Below are 17,363 nucleotides of genomic sequence, written 5' to 3' on the forward strand. Positions count from 1 at the left end.
TATTCATTGTATAAGAATAGCTTCCTTTTAATCAGTTTTACATTTGATTCCTTTCTCAATTTCATACATTGAGCTCTCATTCTAGCATTATGAGACAGGAAACCTGAGTAACCTTCTCTACACTTCCCATAAATATCTCTTTCCATGGATACAAGTTTAAACATCCCATGATTATTGTCACCTGTTTAGAAATTGCAACTCTAGTATGGAACTGAGCATTTCACTCACTGCACTGCCAATGCATCACAAGAATTAATGTAATTTCCTGGACTGAACATGGGAGTGGGAGCCAGGAACTCAACACTTTTAACCCCAACTTTGTCACACACAAATCAGCCATAACCTCACTCTCTCTTCGCCATTCCATTAGAAAACAGGCACTACTAAAGTAATTAAGTAGTATTATGACAAACTGGTTGGTCTTCAAAGTTGTAGCTTCTTGAAGCCAAAAACAAACAATGGCATTTGCAAACCTTGAAGTTTAAACATACTGGAATTTGAAACCCTAGAGTGCTATAGTTCTCTACCTCCATGAAACCAAGTTGTGTTTGGGTGTTTTTTTGTTTTGCTGTGGGTTTTTTTTTTTTAAATCAGCACTGATAGTAAGCAGGTCAAAGTAATGACCAAACAGAGAATAACTTTATACTCTAGGCAGCAAGCTTCACTTTCATGTTATATAGCAAGTAAACATACAAAAGTCTAAGTATACCATCAAGAAAGCTTACAATTCATTTATATTACTATGGTAAAGTCAGTCTATAATTGTTCATCAAAAATATCAAAAGTTAAATGAGACTGACAAGCTCTCTTTCCAATCACATCTGGTGTCATCTGGAAGTAATTAGATTGAGGATGTAGGAAACCTCTTTTACAAAGTAAGATTAGTAAATTCAAGAACACATTAGGAACTATGTGATTCTAGTGGTGAATTTATACATTCAAAAAGAGAACTAATAATATAGCTTATGTCTGACAATGTGTCTTCAGTTACTGCTATTGTTTTTTTAAATCTCTATTGTAAATAAACATTTCTATTCATTATAATGACAATATTCTACAAATAAGTATATTTCCACTGCACTTAAGCTACCTGGGTTACACCCACTCACTGTCTGAACTCAGTGTTAGTTTAAAGACAGCAATTTTATGTTTGAATAAAATAATTTGCTAAAAACTTAACCAGTTGGCTTCCCTTTAAGCCAAACATCTAAAAAAAATGGTGACTACAGACTGTTTGTCAAACTAATATCAAAATGTGTCAGTTTTTACTCATTTAAAATGTGCTTAGGCATAATGAATTCTAGCCATGCAATTTTTCTGTGAAAATTACAATGGTAAAACAGTACCAATTGTGTACCAACATGTATTGAACTATCTAAATAGGAAATGGCATACAAAATACTGTGCAAAATTACTACTTAGACTCATAGACTTTAAGGTCAGAAGGGACCATTATGATCATCTAGTCTGACCTCCTGCACAATGCAGACCACAGAATGTTACCCACCCACTCCCGTAACAAACCCCTAACCTATGTCTGAGTTATTGAAGTCCTCAAATTGTGGTTTGAAGACCTCAAGCTGCAGAGAATCCTCCAGCAAGTGGCCCGTGCCCCATGCTTCAGAGGAAGGTGAAAAACCTCCAGGGCCTCTGCCAATCTGCCCTGGAGGAAAATTCCTTCCCGACCCCAAATACTTCAATATTTGCCTTCACGCATGCATCTAGGTTGCAATGTACTGCAAAAAAGTTAACCCAATATTTCCAAATGTACCATTTATGATTTACCAGGAAAACACTTCATAAGTGTAAGACTTCTTAAATAAAGATTTACACCTATACGTACACCCAAAGTATACATCAATTTTTAGAATGCATCTACATATATAATTCACCTAAGACTATAACAATTCTTAACATTGTTGTGCATGGGTAAGTTGTGTATATTTTTGAACGGTCTGAATACATATTTTTAATACACTAACAGCTGTCACATTCTCTCATACATTTCCATAAAACTTGTTTTTAATGCTAATGTAAAAAAATCCAAAGCTATTTAAAGCAATAAAGCATATATTCAGGTAAAGTTAAGGATCAGATTTAAAATGACAAAAGCAAAGGAATCCAGAGTTAAGACTGGAACTCTCTTTAATTTGCCCTATTATGATTAATTACATAAAGGGAAATTTCACAACAGGGGCAGATTAAGCAAATAAGAACATATGCACAGGCAGGGATGGATGAGTTAGAAAGGCAGTTTCACCACTGACAGAATTTTCTTTTCTTGTGTGGATGGGCAAGATAAAATTACACAAATTAATACAGAAATGGTTATTTTACCATACCGTTTATACTTAAATTGTAAACTGTAGGGGCAGGGACTGTCTTTTTGTTCTATGTTTGTACAACATCTAGCATAATTGTCACTACAGTAACAAACAAAACAAACCAACAAACAAGTAGTGTATTTAGGGTATAGTCCCCAATCTTGCCAAGATCATAATAGAGCAGGACTATAGTGGAGTCAATTTAAAAAATAAAACCAAAAAAAACCCACTGCTATCTGAAAACATTTTTACTAGGGTTACTTGTAACATCTAAAATTGCTGCAATTGAAAGATTGGAGACTTTTTTCAAGTTTGTTTCCTTTGTTCATTTAATAACTGCACTATGTATACTCAGAAAAATTAATTCCCCCATGTAAAGCGGTACCTTGCCCATAGGCTGGAGAACCTGGGGCTAAACTAGCTCAGATTACAAAATGAGTCCCACCAGAGGGGAATAAGATTATTCAAATATAAAAAGCAACAGGCAGCAGGAGGAAGTATGAGGAGGAGGTTGAGCTACCGTTAGACTCATAGACTTTAAGGTCAGAAGGGACCATTATGATCATCTAGTCTGACCTCCTGCACAACGCAGGCCACAGAATCTCACCCATCCACTTCTATAACAAACCCCTAGCCTATGTCTGAGTTATTGAAGTCCCCAAATTGCGGTTTGAAGACCTCAAGCTGCAGAGAATCCTCCAGCAAGTGACCCGTGCCCCATGCTGCAGAAGAAGGCGAAAAACCTCCAGGGCCTCTGCCAATCTGCCCTGGAGGAAAATTCCTTCCCAACCCCAAATATGGCGATCAGTTAAACCCTGAGCATGTGGGCAAGACTCACCAGCCAGCACCCAGGAAAGAATTTTCTGTAGTAACTCAGATCCCAACCCATCTAACATCCCATCACGGACCACTAGGCATACTTACCTGCTGATAATCAAAACTCAATTGCCAAAATTAGGCTATCCCATCATACCAGCCCCTCCATAAATTTATCAAGCTTAGTCTTAAAGCCAGAAATGTCTCTTGCCCCCACTACTCCCCTTGGAAGGCTATTCCAGAACTTCACTCCTCTAATGGTTAGAAACCTTGGTCTAATTCCAAGTCTAAACTTCCTAGTGTCCAGTTTATATCCATTTGTTCTTGTGTCCACATTGTTACTAAGCTTAAATAATTCCTCTCCCTCCCTAATATTAATCCCTCTGATATATTTATAAAGAGCATTCATATCCCCCCTCAACCTTCTTTTGGTTAGGCTAAACAAGCCAAGCTCTTTCAGTCTCCTTTCATAAGACAGGTTTTCCATTCCTCGGATCATCCTAGTAGCCCGTCTCTGAACCTGTTCCAGTTTGAATTCATCTTTCTTAAACATGGGAGACCAGAACTGCACACAGTATTCCAGATGAGGTCTCACCAGTGCCTTGTATAACGATACTAACACCTCCTTATCTTTGCTGGAAATTCCTCACCTGATGCATCCTAAAACCGCATTAGCTTTTTTAACGGCCATATCACACTGGCGGCTCATAGTCATCCTGTGATCAACCAATACGCCGAGGTCCTTCTCCTCCTCTGTTACTTCCAACTGATGCGCCCCCAATTTATAACTAAAATGCTTGTTACACTGCTCTACAGCCAAAATGCTTCTGAAATAAATGTAGTCAAACTTTACTAATTCTGGGTCACTGAGAACGAAAATGATGCTTAAAATTGTTGATTAGCTCTAGTTTTCAAGATATGCTTTTGGGTCAGTATATACGACCCTTGACTTGGGAATAGCGGAGGATAAGTGAGTTATAAAGGGAAGGGATCTCAATTTAAACCAGAAATAACTAAAATACATCTTTGACTGGATCTATGAATAAATCTATGACTGGGTTTGGACAGTACTTGCTTTTTAGGCAAAACAATGAATGATGCAATCTGAAGCTGGTATTGCGTCATACATGATATGAATTGCATCATGTTATTCCTAGAAGTCATGGATGATGCAATCATAACGAAGCTTACATCACTCTGCTGAACAAATTGCGCTATATCAGCTCTAGAAATCATAGAGTGTCGTGCTCTCTTATTTGTCAGTGTTTGATTTTGCAAAGGGACACATTTCTGTTTAGCCAAAGTGAGCAGAGATGCCTCGTACTTGTGTGAACAGTGCAGATAACTTCTGCTATGTTTGTGGTGAAGTGACTTTTGCATCACAAAAGCGCAGTATAACCACTACGGTTAAGAAAGCCTATCACCTTTATTTTGGCTGCAAAATTGGAGATCAGGACAAGAGGTGGGCCCCACACATATGCTGCAACACCTGTGCAACAAATCTTCGCCAGTGGTTGAACAGGAAAAGGAAATCTATGCCTTTTGCAGTGCCAATGATTTGGAGAGAGCCAACAAATCATACCAGCAATTGTTACTTCTGCATGGTGCCTCCAGTTGGGAAAGGTGTGTCAAAGAAGAAAAAGTGGACTGTGCATTATCCAAACATTACCCAGTACCCCACGGAGAAGGACTGCTGGTTCCTGATGCACCAGAATCACTCTCACTTGAGTCAGACGAGGAAGAGGAAGAGGATGAAACTTCTGGTCCTGAACCATCAATGTCACAGGACCCACATTTTCTCCCATCCTCCTCCTCTGAACCACACCTCATAACACAAGGTGAACTGAATGACCTTGTCAGGGATTTGGAACTACCCAAGAGTAAGGCAGAGCTGCTGGGCTCCAGACTACAGCAGTGGAATCTCCTGGCAGGTGATGTTAGGGTTTCCATGTTCCGTGACCGTCAAAAGGATCTTGTCCCATTCTTCTTCATGGAAGGTGATCTTGTAGCCTGCAACAACATCGATGGTGTGATGGCAGCCCTCAACATCGCTCACGATCCAGATGAGTGGAGACTGTTCATTGATTCATCGAAGACGAGTCTTAAAGCTGTTTTACTGCATAATGGCAATGTTTTGCCATCAATTCCAGTTGGTCATGCAGTCCATATGAAGGAAACCTATGACAACATGAAACAACTTTTGAGGTTCATAAACTATGACCAACATCAGTGGCAGCTTTGTGGCAATTTGAAGGTTGTTGCTCTCTTGCTTGGTCTGCAGACTGGATACACAAAGTACTGCTGTTTTCTCTGCGAATGGGATAGTCGTGCAAGAGATTCCCACTACATCAAGAAAGATTGGCCACTCCGACAGTCATTGGAGCCTGGGAGGAAAAGTGTTCAGCATCCACCACTTGTTGAATCAAGGAAGATTTTGTTACCACCCTTACACATCAAGCTGGGTCTGATGAAGAACTTTGTCAAGGCCATTGACAAAACACAAGCAGCTTTCAAGTACCTCCGTGGAAAATTTCCAAGGTTAAGTGAAGCTCAGATAAAGGAAGGTGTCTTTGTTGGTCCTCAGATTCGTGAACTTCTTCGAGATGATGCATTTGACCATGCACTGCGTGGCAAGGAAAAGACGGCATGGAAAGCCTTCCAGTTAGTGGCAATAAATTTTCTCAGAAACAACAAGGCAGACAACTACAGGTTGTTGGTGGAAAACCTCCTCAAGGCATACAAAAGCCTTGGTTGCAACATGTCACTAAAGATACATTTTTTGCACTCTCATCTAGATTTTTTTCCACCGAACTGCAGAGCAGTGAGCGACGAGCATGGCGAGCGATTTCACCAGGACATTGCAACAATGGAGAAACGCTATCAGGGCAAATGGAGCCCATCAATGCTTGCAGACTATTGCTGGACAGTGACAAGAGATGCTCCATTTAATGAATACGAGACAAGCCAAGAAGCGCAGAGTAGACACTGAATAGGACTAAACTATGTACATAATAGTTTTTTGCCTTTTGTTTCATAATAAATTTTATTTAGATAACCCTTTTGCTGATTTTTAAACAGGACAGGTGAAATATTATCATGTAAAGCAACCATAAACACATGAAAAGACCTAGGTTTACATTTTATGATTAAAACTCTACTATCTACACAATATACATAGACATAAAATGTAAAAACTTACATAACTTAGAAACAGCAGCCAATCAGTTGTTTTAATTGTCATATTTGAATTCAGCACATCAAAATACATAATAAATGGCACATTTTATCTCTGAAGCAGACGACGTCTCAAAAATTGTAGACCAGTGTAATTAATCCCTAAATGCATGACCTTGCACTTTTCACTATTAAATTTCATTCTATTACTTTTACTCCAGTTTACAAGGTCATCCAGATCTTCCTATATGATATCCCGGTCCTTCTCTGTGTTAGTAATACCTCCCAGCTTTGTGTCATCCGCAAACTTTATTAGCACATTCCCGCTTTTTGTGCCAAGGTCAGGAATAAAAAGGTTAAATAAAATTGGTCCCAAAACTGATCCCTGAGGAACTCCAGAGTGAAGCTACAGGGAAAGTCTCCTGCAGAAGAATCAAAAGTAGTTGTTTTTTTATATTCAGTTCAGAAGTAGCCAAGAGAAGAAAGGCAAATTGGACAAAATTTGAGAACAGGTATGGCAGAAAAAGAGATTTTACCAGATGTTATGAACTTCAGAGGAGAAAGCTTTTACTCCCACGGAATCTAGACTATATGAAAAAAGATTTAGGAGGGGACAGAAGAAGTGCATAGGGTTCATATGCCCACAAAAATTCATTTTATTAATATGATATTCATAACACACTTTGATCAAGTATGCACAACATTGTATTGAGCGTCTATTTAACAACCACAGAAACACCACACACTAATTTTTTGAAAGGAACATTTCTGAATGTTGATAAATGCAAAGTAATGCACATTAGAAAACATAATCCCAACTATATACACAAAATGATAGGGCCTAAAATTAACTGTTTCTGCTCAAGAAAGAAATTTTGGAGTCATTGTGGATAGTTCTCTGAAAATATCCACTCAATATGTGGCAGCAGTCAAAAAAACCTAACAATATTAGGAACCATTAGGAAAGGGATAGATAATCAGACAGAAAATATCATAATGTCTCTATATAAACCCATGATATGCCCACATCTTGAATACTGTGTGCAAATCTGGTCGCCCCATCTAAAAAAAGATATATTAGAACTGGAAAAGGTACAGAGAAGCGCAACAAAAATGATTATGGGTATGGAACAGCTTCCGGATATGACAGAGGTCTATAAAATCTTGACTGGTGTGGAGAAAGTGAATAAGGAAATGTTATTTACTCCTTCCCATAACAAAAGAACTAGGGCTCACCCAATGAAATTAATAAGCAGGTTTAAAACAATAGAAAGCACTTCTTCACACAATGACTCGTTGGCAGAGGATGTTGTAAAGGTCAAGACTAACAGGGTTCAAAAAAGAACTAGATAAGTTCATGGAGTATAGGTCTATCAGTGGCTATTAGCCACGATGGTGAGTGATGCAGCACCACACTCTGAGCGTCCCTCACCTCTGTTTGCCAGAAGCAGGGAATGGACAACAGGGGATGGATCACTAGATGATTGCTCTGTTCTGTTTATTCCCTCTGAAGCACCTGATATTGGCCCCTGTCCACAGACCGGATACTGGGCTAAATGGACCATTGGTTTGACCCAGTATGGTGGTTTTATGTTCTTAACTACACTTTCCTACGTATAAATGCATTTTGCACATTAAAACATTATTAGGAAAAGTTTTCTATAAGCAAAAACATCCAGTTAAACTTTACTTTGCCAAAAACACTAATTACAACAGGTCTGAAGTTCAAAAGGTACAATTAGGTTATCAGTATTGCTATCATACCATCTTTTGGTGATTCTGCAGACTTTGCCACAGCTATCATCTTTGTAGATGGAGTTTGGTCATGACAAACCTGATGTAAGAAGTTTATGGATTTTCCTATTAGAAGGACCTAAACACAAGAGAATAACTTTTTAGACGTTATTTTTATATAAACGATAAAAAATGAGATGTTGTCCATAAGTTAATTGTTGCCTCCCGACTCCCAACCCCTGAAATACAGATGAATCCACTGATGTAGTAATATATATCAAGCACTACTTGTTTTTAAAAGTCCTCTTTCTTCAAAGTACCGGTAATTCAATTACACAAAACAAAGTTTCTTCCTCCATCTCAAAGTAACAATCCAGGTTATCCAAACACCTTTTTCAGACAACATGGCAGGTTCAGAACATTCGGCTAAATTTATGCTACATGTTCTTAATGTTATTCCAGCCATAAACAGCAGCAAAGGATCAATGAAACATCAAACAAATAAACCTTTTTCCGATACCTTTTTTGATTGATCCATTGTAATGAATGAAGGGATCATTGATTTTCTCAAAGTGTACTTGTCATGCCACAACCGGTCTGCTTTAACTGTAGGATCTGAAGCTACAAAAAACTGCAGGTTGACAGAAGCATTAGATATAAAAGGAATTGACCTGGCATTTATGTTTCACACGCATACACCCACTCTTGTATTTCATTTCTAAGTGGAGACATATTACATATACATGTTTATTTATAGCCCCATGTCAAGCAGGTGTTATCGTTGCCTTTGGGCTTTTTGGGGGAGTGGATTTCTCTTGTTTTGTTGTTTCATTGAATAGTGCATGCACATACTACATAGAAATCAAACTGTATTTTTGTATAAGCATTTTGGTACTTTTATGCTGTGTGGGCAGTGTTTTGGCACCACTGTTTTTTGGTGGACAGCAGTATTTTGATGCACAAAAAAAGAGCTGTAGCCGAATCCACAAAGACTAGCTCATTATTTCTCCTGAGCTTCTTGTCAGAAGGATCTTTCAAGGAAGCTATGCCCTCTATGGGAAGAGCCTGTGATATGCACAAAAAGGACCACATCTCTGGTCTCTCAGAATCTCTGACAGGTGGTAAAAAAAAACCCAGCATGTTGCCAGATACTCTCTTTGCCCAGAGAGTCTTCTTGAGAGAAAAGGCCTTTTCTTTGACTTGAATAGTCTCTTCACAGAGATCTGAAGTCTTCAATGGCAAAGACCCTGGGTTGATTTGGAGGAGCCTCCATCTGGGAGGGCATACACTGGATCTGACTCAGATATGAACTCTTTCATGTGGGCCCTTCTGCCTAACCAGGTCCTAGTTGCAAAGGATGAGGCCAAGAGTTTGGGAGGAGGTAGCTCCCCCTTTCTGGGCAGTCTCTTCCCAACTAAGTTCTTTAAACAAGAACTTGCAGATTGATCATAAAAGGGTTTAACTGGGAAGAAAGTCAGGATCAGGCAGCTACATGCAATAATGTAACAAAGAGTAACAGCCCAGATTGCAGACTGGCAGGCTCTTCCAAGCCCCTCCTGCCTTCCAATACCCTTTACCTCAAACATGAGCAAGAGATGTACAGATAGGATAGTGGGGTGAGGGAAATCTGGTCTGTTTGTAATGGTGCAGTCTGAAGAAGGAGCTCTAACACTTTCATCCCCACAAGGGAAGAGTTAAGGTTGTGATGCATTGTCAGTAGTGAGGTGTGTAGAGGGCATGCATAATCAGATCCCTTAATTTACAATTTCTTGTTCTTTGGGATTGGTGTTAAGTATGTTATTTACAGACTAACTTAATTAACACACAACATACTGTTTTATGTATTTTCTTACTCACTCAGATTCTGAAGGGACTGACAACACGCAATAGCTAAATTAATTAAAAAAACAAAAAAACAAACAGGCTCTGCTGCTGAGCCGGCTGGGGGGCACTTTCATGAGGATCCTAGTATTTGGTAAATTAGCTGCTGCTTTCTTGGTTCCTATTCATTAAACTTGGTTGGTTGATTATAGATTGGCAGGATCCAGGAAAGATGATGCAACAGGAATACACCACATACTCATGAAAGCTGAATTTGTCTACATAGGAGTTTGGAAAGTGCCTAACCAAAGTTTTCAAACTGTGATTCAAGGAGAGCTGACTGGCCACATAGTACTGGTTCTCCTACTTATAGCCACCTGCTAAATCTCATTAAAAACAGACAGGAACTTATAAAATAATTTCCTAATGTTACTTTTTCTGGTAAGCAGGCATGCTAAATTGCAATTAGGCAAGCAACGTTATCACAAAGGGGAAGGGACATGCCCACAAGACACTGTCTCCATTAAGATATGGTCTACACTACCAAAGAGTTTGAGAATTCCTGGCTTACCACATTTTGGACTACACTTTAAATAGTAAGTGCCACATTCTGTATTCAAATTGGGCGGGCTTCTGCTGGGTTGGTGATCTAGAATGCTGAGGTTTCCATCTTGTTCTCAACAAAGTGTAATTGATGCAAAGATGCCTGTGCGAGCCTGCAGAAAGCCAGAAATAGTTCTGGGAAGTGTGAACTGACACATTCATCTCAATGGGATGCCCACTGAGGAAAATTTAAATGTCAAAATTGTTCTCAGTGCTGATCAAAGCATATAAGAAAGAAGAGTGACAGTCATATCACAAAGTTCTTCACAATCTACTCAGTAGCAACTCAACTTGGTGCCACTTTAGGGTATGGCACTTTGAAGAGTACCATCAGTTTCTTCCTCTGAACAAACCTGACCTGTAGAGCTTGAACGCTAGATGTGAGGAGCGGAGGCCAAGGGAATGAGAAACTCATCAAGGGGGAGTCAATCACTCAGAGGCCAGGATGATATCCAAGCCCTGTCCCCACATAACCAAAGTGGCCTCCCCTAAAGAAGCCAGATAGCTTTGTCCCTATAGCTAGTAGTTGCTGCTCCTCCTTCCCACTCCTCTTCTGGAGAGTTTTAGCAGACATCATTGCATCAGTTACAATCAAGTCACACTTTCAAGCTTTTCTTTGTAGCCATGAATGTTTACAAAGATATTTTTAAATGAAATAGATTCTGATGCTGTGACATGACTGAGCCAGGAGTTTAGGCAGATGCCTATTCTGCCTAGGCCTTAATCCAGCCTTGCCCACAAATGTAAATGAATGCCAGTGAGTGGGAGCCAGGGTCTGAAAAGCCCAGCAGTGGATATGCTATTTGTTAGTGACATCTTGTGTGCGTGGAGCTTCAGAGAAAGCCTCCAATATTTCTCCCCCCTAATTTGAGTCTGACTAAATGAATATTCAGATCACCAGCTGTATCTCTACTTAGATACCTTATCAGAACAGTTTAGTAATTAAAAAATTAATAATCTGATTTTTTATTATTAATTATCTTAACTTTTTTGTGACAGAATTACAACTGACAGGGTAGACATATGTAAATATACAGTGGTATTTAGCATGGATTTACAAAGACCAACTACAGAAATTGTTAAGAAATTATAGTAAATAGTCAGACTATGTATATAAACCAAAACACTCAGATTATTTTATTTTTCAAAAGTGCCTGAATATCTCACATAATGAGGCTAGGACCAGTCTGTAAGATGCTGATGGCGTTATATTGCACTGAGACACCACACTACCCCAAGAATTAGAAATTTAAAAAATTTACTCAACCAAGAGATTAAGTATAAAATAATGCTTTTCATTTATTTGTTATTCCTTTAACCACAAGGGCTAATTTTTGCAGACAACATACAGACCCATCTTGGTAAGTGGCATGGAACCAGATCTTGATCAATATGAACAACGAGAAATTTAATTTAAAAAAGAAAAACCTTAGACAATTCAGTCACTTCTGGAAGTTATGAAAACAATGCTTCCTCTAAGGGCAAAGTAAAATGCAATTACTGTATCTAGAAAACATCCAGTAGCAAATACAAAGAGAGAGGAATGCATTTTAGATTATAATTAATCCCATGAAAATACAGAGCCTGAAGAGGTAGTGGGGGGTGGGAGGGAAATCAAGGTCAGACTATAACTGCAATATGCTTTTATTTTATTGATTCATTTTCCACTCAAGGTCTTTGATTTTCATTATTATATCACACACAAAGAACCACAGAAAAAATAAGAACTCATCATACAATTTAACTGCTAGACAAATGCCAAGGCCTCCCAACTAAAAACAGAAATTAAAAAATGGTAATTTTCTTATCAAGGAACAAATTTCAAACATTAGATTCATTAATATGGATTGTGAAGGCTCCCATCTTCATCTTATCAAGCAAGTAGACCTTACTGGGGAAGAGAATTTTTTTTTCAAAATGCCACTGCTAGCAAGACTAACATATGGCCTTCAGACAAAATGTAAGCTGTAAGTCCAACACACCACATTAAGCTATTGTTTATTTTCAGTATTTAAGATGCATTATCTAAGTACACATGTAAATTTAAACAAGCTACTTGCAAAAAGTTGACAACTAATAAGTGACAGTTTCAATCACTTATGAGTTTAATTTTGTACTTGAAATATGGCAGAGGAGAGGGGACAAGTTACTTTTAATACTTTTGAAAGGTGTCAGAGTGGCAGCCTAAAGACTGAAGTTCTCTATTTATCCACATAATAGATACAGGCTTCCCTATGTTGACCTGGATGACACTAATTCATTCTCCATGCTAAATTTAATTTTTAACTCCAATATAGAATCATAGAAATTGACGACGTTATTTAGTCCACGGTTAACAGTCTCAGAAGAGTTTAGGTAACTCAGTAACCTAAGTGCCCAATTCATTTTTAAATATGGAGGTTAGGCTCCTAAATCTCACTGAAATTCAAAATAAGATTACATAAACAGAGTTGTAGCCTGGCAAGGAGAAAAGCAAGCATTGGGATGATTAAGGTAAGTGTAAACAGGTACAGTTAACAGTGAAGTGTCAACGAGATCTATGAATAAAAAGCCTTATATAAGAGTTGAATAATCTGATTATTAGTTTTGTTAAATGATAGAATAAGGAGGTACTAGGAAGGTGATAGTACATGAATAACTAGAACAAGGATGTATTTTATAAGAATCTATTACTGTAGAAGTCAAAGCAAATTTTGTAGGACTTTTAAAGGTATTTCATTCTCATAACATTTTCTACAGAATTTGAAAAAGTGAAAGACTCCAAGAGCTCAATCTATTTAGCTTAAAGAGAAGGGTCAGGGGTGACCTGATTACACTTTATAAGTAGCTACATAGGGAACAAATATTTAATAATGGGCTCTTCAATCTAGCAGAGAAACGTATTACACAATCCAATGGCTGGAAGTTGGAGCTAGACAAATTCAGACTGACAATAAGGCATTAATTTTTGACGGGGAGTGTAATTAACCATTGGAACAATTTACCAAGGGTTGTGGTGGATTTTCCATCACTAAAAAGTTTTAAATCAAGACTGGGTGTTTTTCTAAAAGATATGCTTCGGGAATTACTTTGGGGAAGTTCTATGGCCTGTGTTATACAGGAGGTCAGATTAGATGATCTCACAGTGGTCCCTTCTGGCCTTGGAATCTATGGAAATTATTTGCACTAATGCTTAGGATAATAGTAGGAACTATAAACATAAGACATTAATAAAAATAAACTACAAAGCAAGAGAAACAGTCAAACCTCATATATCAGGCACAAAATGGATTGCTTGCAAGGGTTGGAACAATTTTTGTACACCATAATGTTACGAGTACATTTTCCAGAAAGAGGTTGAGAGAGTCTGGGCTCTCTGTAATATCAGTTTTTTTTGCCATGAGCAGAGGCAGCATGCTGGACTAGATGGATCAGTTTTCCAATTCAGTCAGGTCATTACCACATGTAGCTTAGTTACATACACAGTAAGTCACACAGGCCATTTCATACTTTAAAAACAGAGGTCAGCAACCTCTGGCATGCGGCTCACCAGGGCAAGCACTCTGGCAGGCCGGACCAGTTTGTTTACCTGCCACGTCTGCAGGTTCAGCCGACTGTGGATCCCACTGGCCGTGGTGCGCTGTCCCAGGCCAATGGGGGCAGTGGGAAGCCGCGGCCAGCACATCCCTTGGCTGGTGCCGCTTCCCGCAGCCCCCATTGGCCCGGAGCGGCGAACCGCAGCCAGTGGGAGCCGCAATTGGCCGAACCTGCCGACGCGGCAGGTAAACAAACTGGCCTGGCCCGGCAGGGTGCTTACCTTGGCGAGCCGCGTGCCAGAGGTTGCTGATCCCTGCTTTAAAATAATGTTGTGCAACTGAACTATTCTTATGCTCATAGTGGGTTCAATCCTGCAGTTCTCACTCAAATGTATCATTGATTTTTACTCAAAGAAGAACTTGAAAAGGTATCAATACTATTAGTTACACATAAAACTTACTTCATGGTATGTATCCTCCAGCTCCCCATCATAAATCCAGCGGTAAAGGAAATTCAAGACAGGATGGGACACTAGACCAAGAATGTGTTGGACCAGGGATCTCATATAGGGATCTCCTGTTTTAGTGTAGGCATGGACAGCTGATGCTAGTTCACCACCTTTTCTTCCTAAGGAGACAAAAATAGATAGGTGAAGGAAAGAGAGCAGGTTCTGATTATGTACTCCATACTTCAAAAATAAAGTTCTTCAGACCTTGATGACTAACTGTATGTCTGTCCATCTCTGACCTTGTTATACAGCAATTTTAAATCCAACACATATATCAACATTTAGGCTATGTCAACAATGCATGCCACTTGCAGCAGTGCTTAGGGTATATGTAGCTACATACTATGGAGAAAAACAGTCTGCAGTCACATGGGAGGGGTGGGGTGTGTGGCTACATATGTCAGTGGAAGGCTCTGGCAGCGTGGAGACATAGGGAAAGCCTTGGCAGGAGGGAGCTGCTGGAACCTTTCCCTGCTGCCTGGTCCCCTTCTAGAGCTTTTTCTCCCACAGTAGTAAAAGGCTCTGGCAGCTCCCTGCAGCAGGAAAAGGCTGGCAGCAGGGAGGCAGTCTTGATGAGGGCGGTGCAGCTTGTGCAAGTAGAGAGCCATTTATGGTACAAACCCAGGTACACCACATGGTTCAGGTGTGTCTTTAGTCTACTCACCTAAGCAGTGCCTCACCATCTACACTGCTGTTTATACCCCTGCTGGGGATAAGGGCATGTAGTGTATGTACTCTACACACCATCAAAAGGAGTGTGCAATGTAGACATACATTTAGAATTATGACAATTAAAAAAAACCCAACACACTTAGAAGGAAGATTTAAATATTAAATATCAAACTTAAATCTCTATTTTAACATGTTTGGACACATCCACTGATAAGCTCTGGTTGTTTTATGCCACCCTGAAGCAAGAAAGACCAAGCTTGCCAGTTAGTTTTTGCTTTATACTGCTTTGGTGAAGCAAGCCAACCATAAACCCAGCTTGAGGGTTCATTTCAATTTCCTCTCTCATCCTCTAAATTATCCTTGCCTCTTGCACCTCCCTACATTCCCCTGTGGGCATGCATGCACACACAGAGAGTTCTCCCCCTCTCTCCAATCCTTCCTATCTTCCCCTACCTCTTGCAATCTGAGTAGCTTTAGTGCTATCAGTAGCTTTTGAAATAAAATATTTAGGATTAATGGTCTCTCTTTACCATTATGTCACATAAGTGAAAGTTTATGTCAGCACAGACTGCTACATAAAATCTTTTTCTTCAGAGAAACTCAATGAACGACCTTCTTACAAAATGACTATCATGTCTCACTATTCTCTCTGGTTCCGAGGCCATATGCATTCTTCCATTAAGAAATGGTTTCAAAATGGCCATAGCCTCCCACTGTTTCCAATGAGAGTGAAGCCAAACTTTCCTCAGGGCAGACTATATACCCTCTATGACAGAGAAACACTCAGACCCACTACAGCAATGGGAGATGGCAGCCATTTTGAAAGCATGTAGCTCTTCGTGTAATTCTCCGGAGCGGAACATTAATCTTCAGGCTCCACAGAGTAAGAAACTTTCAGTTATGAAGAACACGAAAAGTGACCATTAACCCTAATTTTTTTTTCAAATGTATCCTGGACAAGAGATTTCAGTGAGTTTTAGTTAGACGAGCAGTTTGAAGAATCTGCATTTATGCACAAATAGCCTGGTAACCAGCAACAACAGGAAAGGAAATAAAGTACATAATAATTTAAATGTGTTTTTAGTAAGTAAATTTACAAATGTATGTGAGAGTATTACTATGGTTATGTAAATATCTATTTAAAATGCTGAAGATAGTAGATCCACCAGACTGCTTACATACTTATTTGAAAGGAAGGTGAACATTTTTACCTGGTCTTCCACCAGCCACATCACTACCAGAAGTCTACTAGTTTAATCTCAAATATAATTAATTTAATATAACTGGCATCCATGCTTGGCATGCACAATCACTCCTGAAGTTACAAAACTTAAAAAAAAAAAAAGAAAAAGAAATATTTCAAAAATAACTGACCTTGACAGTGATCAACAAGTGCTGCAAGTGTCTTGAGTCTTATTTTAGGATCATATGTCCAGACTAGAAGACGACGAAGTGTTAAACTGCTCTCAAGTCCCAAATTTACACCCTGATCATCTTCAAGTTGCAGCTGATCAAATTAAAACACACAGGCATAGTTTAAAAAAACAACAACACAGCATTCAAGTACTGGCAACAAAATAGATATTCTATATTTTTGTTCTGAAGTTAGCGTTGTTGAGTTTTTTTATTACATGAAATTAGTCAATACATACATTTTATCGTAAAATTCTTAGGCTAAAACTTCACAGACTGACATGAGAAGAAACCAAGAATCAAGTGTAGATGAAAGCTCAGAGCAAAATGTAAAAATAATGGATTTGACAGAAGAAAGAGGGTAGGGAAAACACGAGGGGGCGAGTATGCAACAGAAGCATCAGACAGCTTGATGCATAGGTAGTTACAAAAGCAGCGAAGGACAGAGAAACAATGCTGAAGGATAGCAGGTGGTAATCAGAGAGGGCTATTCAGAGAACAAGTGGAAAGAAAACAAAATGTGTAAAACAAGAATCCTGAGAGCCACAGAATGAATAGTGAAATTTCTACCATGACAGCAGCAGCTTGATTTTAGTTCTGCATGGGACAAATTCTCTTGAAATTTTCCTTCAAAAGTCACCAGAACAAAGCAAGTAAGTTGACTACAAAGTTCAAAGATGGAGTACTATTAATATATAGGAGCCTAAGTCACTTCTGGAAATGGAACTTGGGTGCTTTTGAAAAAGTTTTACTTCAGATTTAATGAACAGTGCTTAATTAAG

General features: G+C 38.9%; 1 protein-coding gene across 1 annotated transcript in view; it reads right to left on the minus strand.

Moving 5' to 3' along the window:
- TUBGCP3 (tubulin gamma complex associated protein 3) overlaps positions 1 to 17,363 on the minus strand; it is a 110,066-nt gene that overhangs the window by 47,871 nt on the left and 44,832 nt on the right. Inside the window, exons 10-13 of the mRNA XM_039481021.1 lie at positions 16,543 to 16,675; positions 14,449 to 14,615; positions 8,569 to 8,679; positions 8,079 to 8,187 (exon numbers count right to left, since the gene is read on the minus strand). Coding sequence (XP_039336955.1) covers positions 8,079 to 8,187; positions 8,569 to 8,679; positions 14,449 to 14,615; positions 16,543 to 16,675 — 520 coding nt within the window. The remainder of the gene's footprint in view (positions 1 to 8,078; positions 8,188 to 8,568; positions 8,680 to 14,448; positions 14,616 to 16,542; positions 16,676 to 17,363) is intronic.

The sequence above is a fragment of the Mauremys reevesii genome, linkage group 1 (genome assembly GCF_016161935.1).
Source record: "Mauremys reevesii isolate NIE-2019 linkage group 1, ASM1616193v1, whole genome shotgun sequence".
NCBI lineage: Eukaryota > Metazoa > Chordata > Testudines > Geoemydidae > Mauremys > Mauremys reevesii.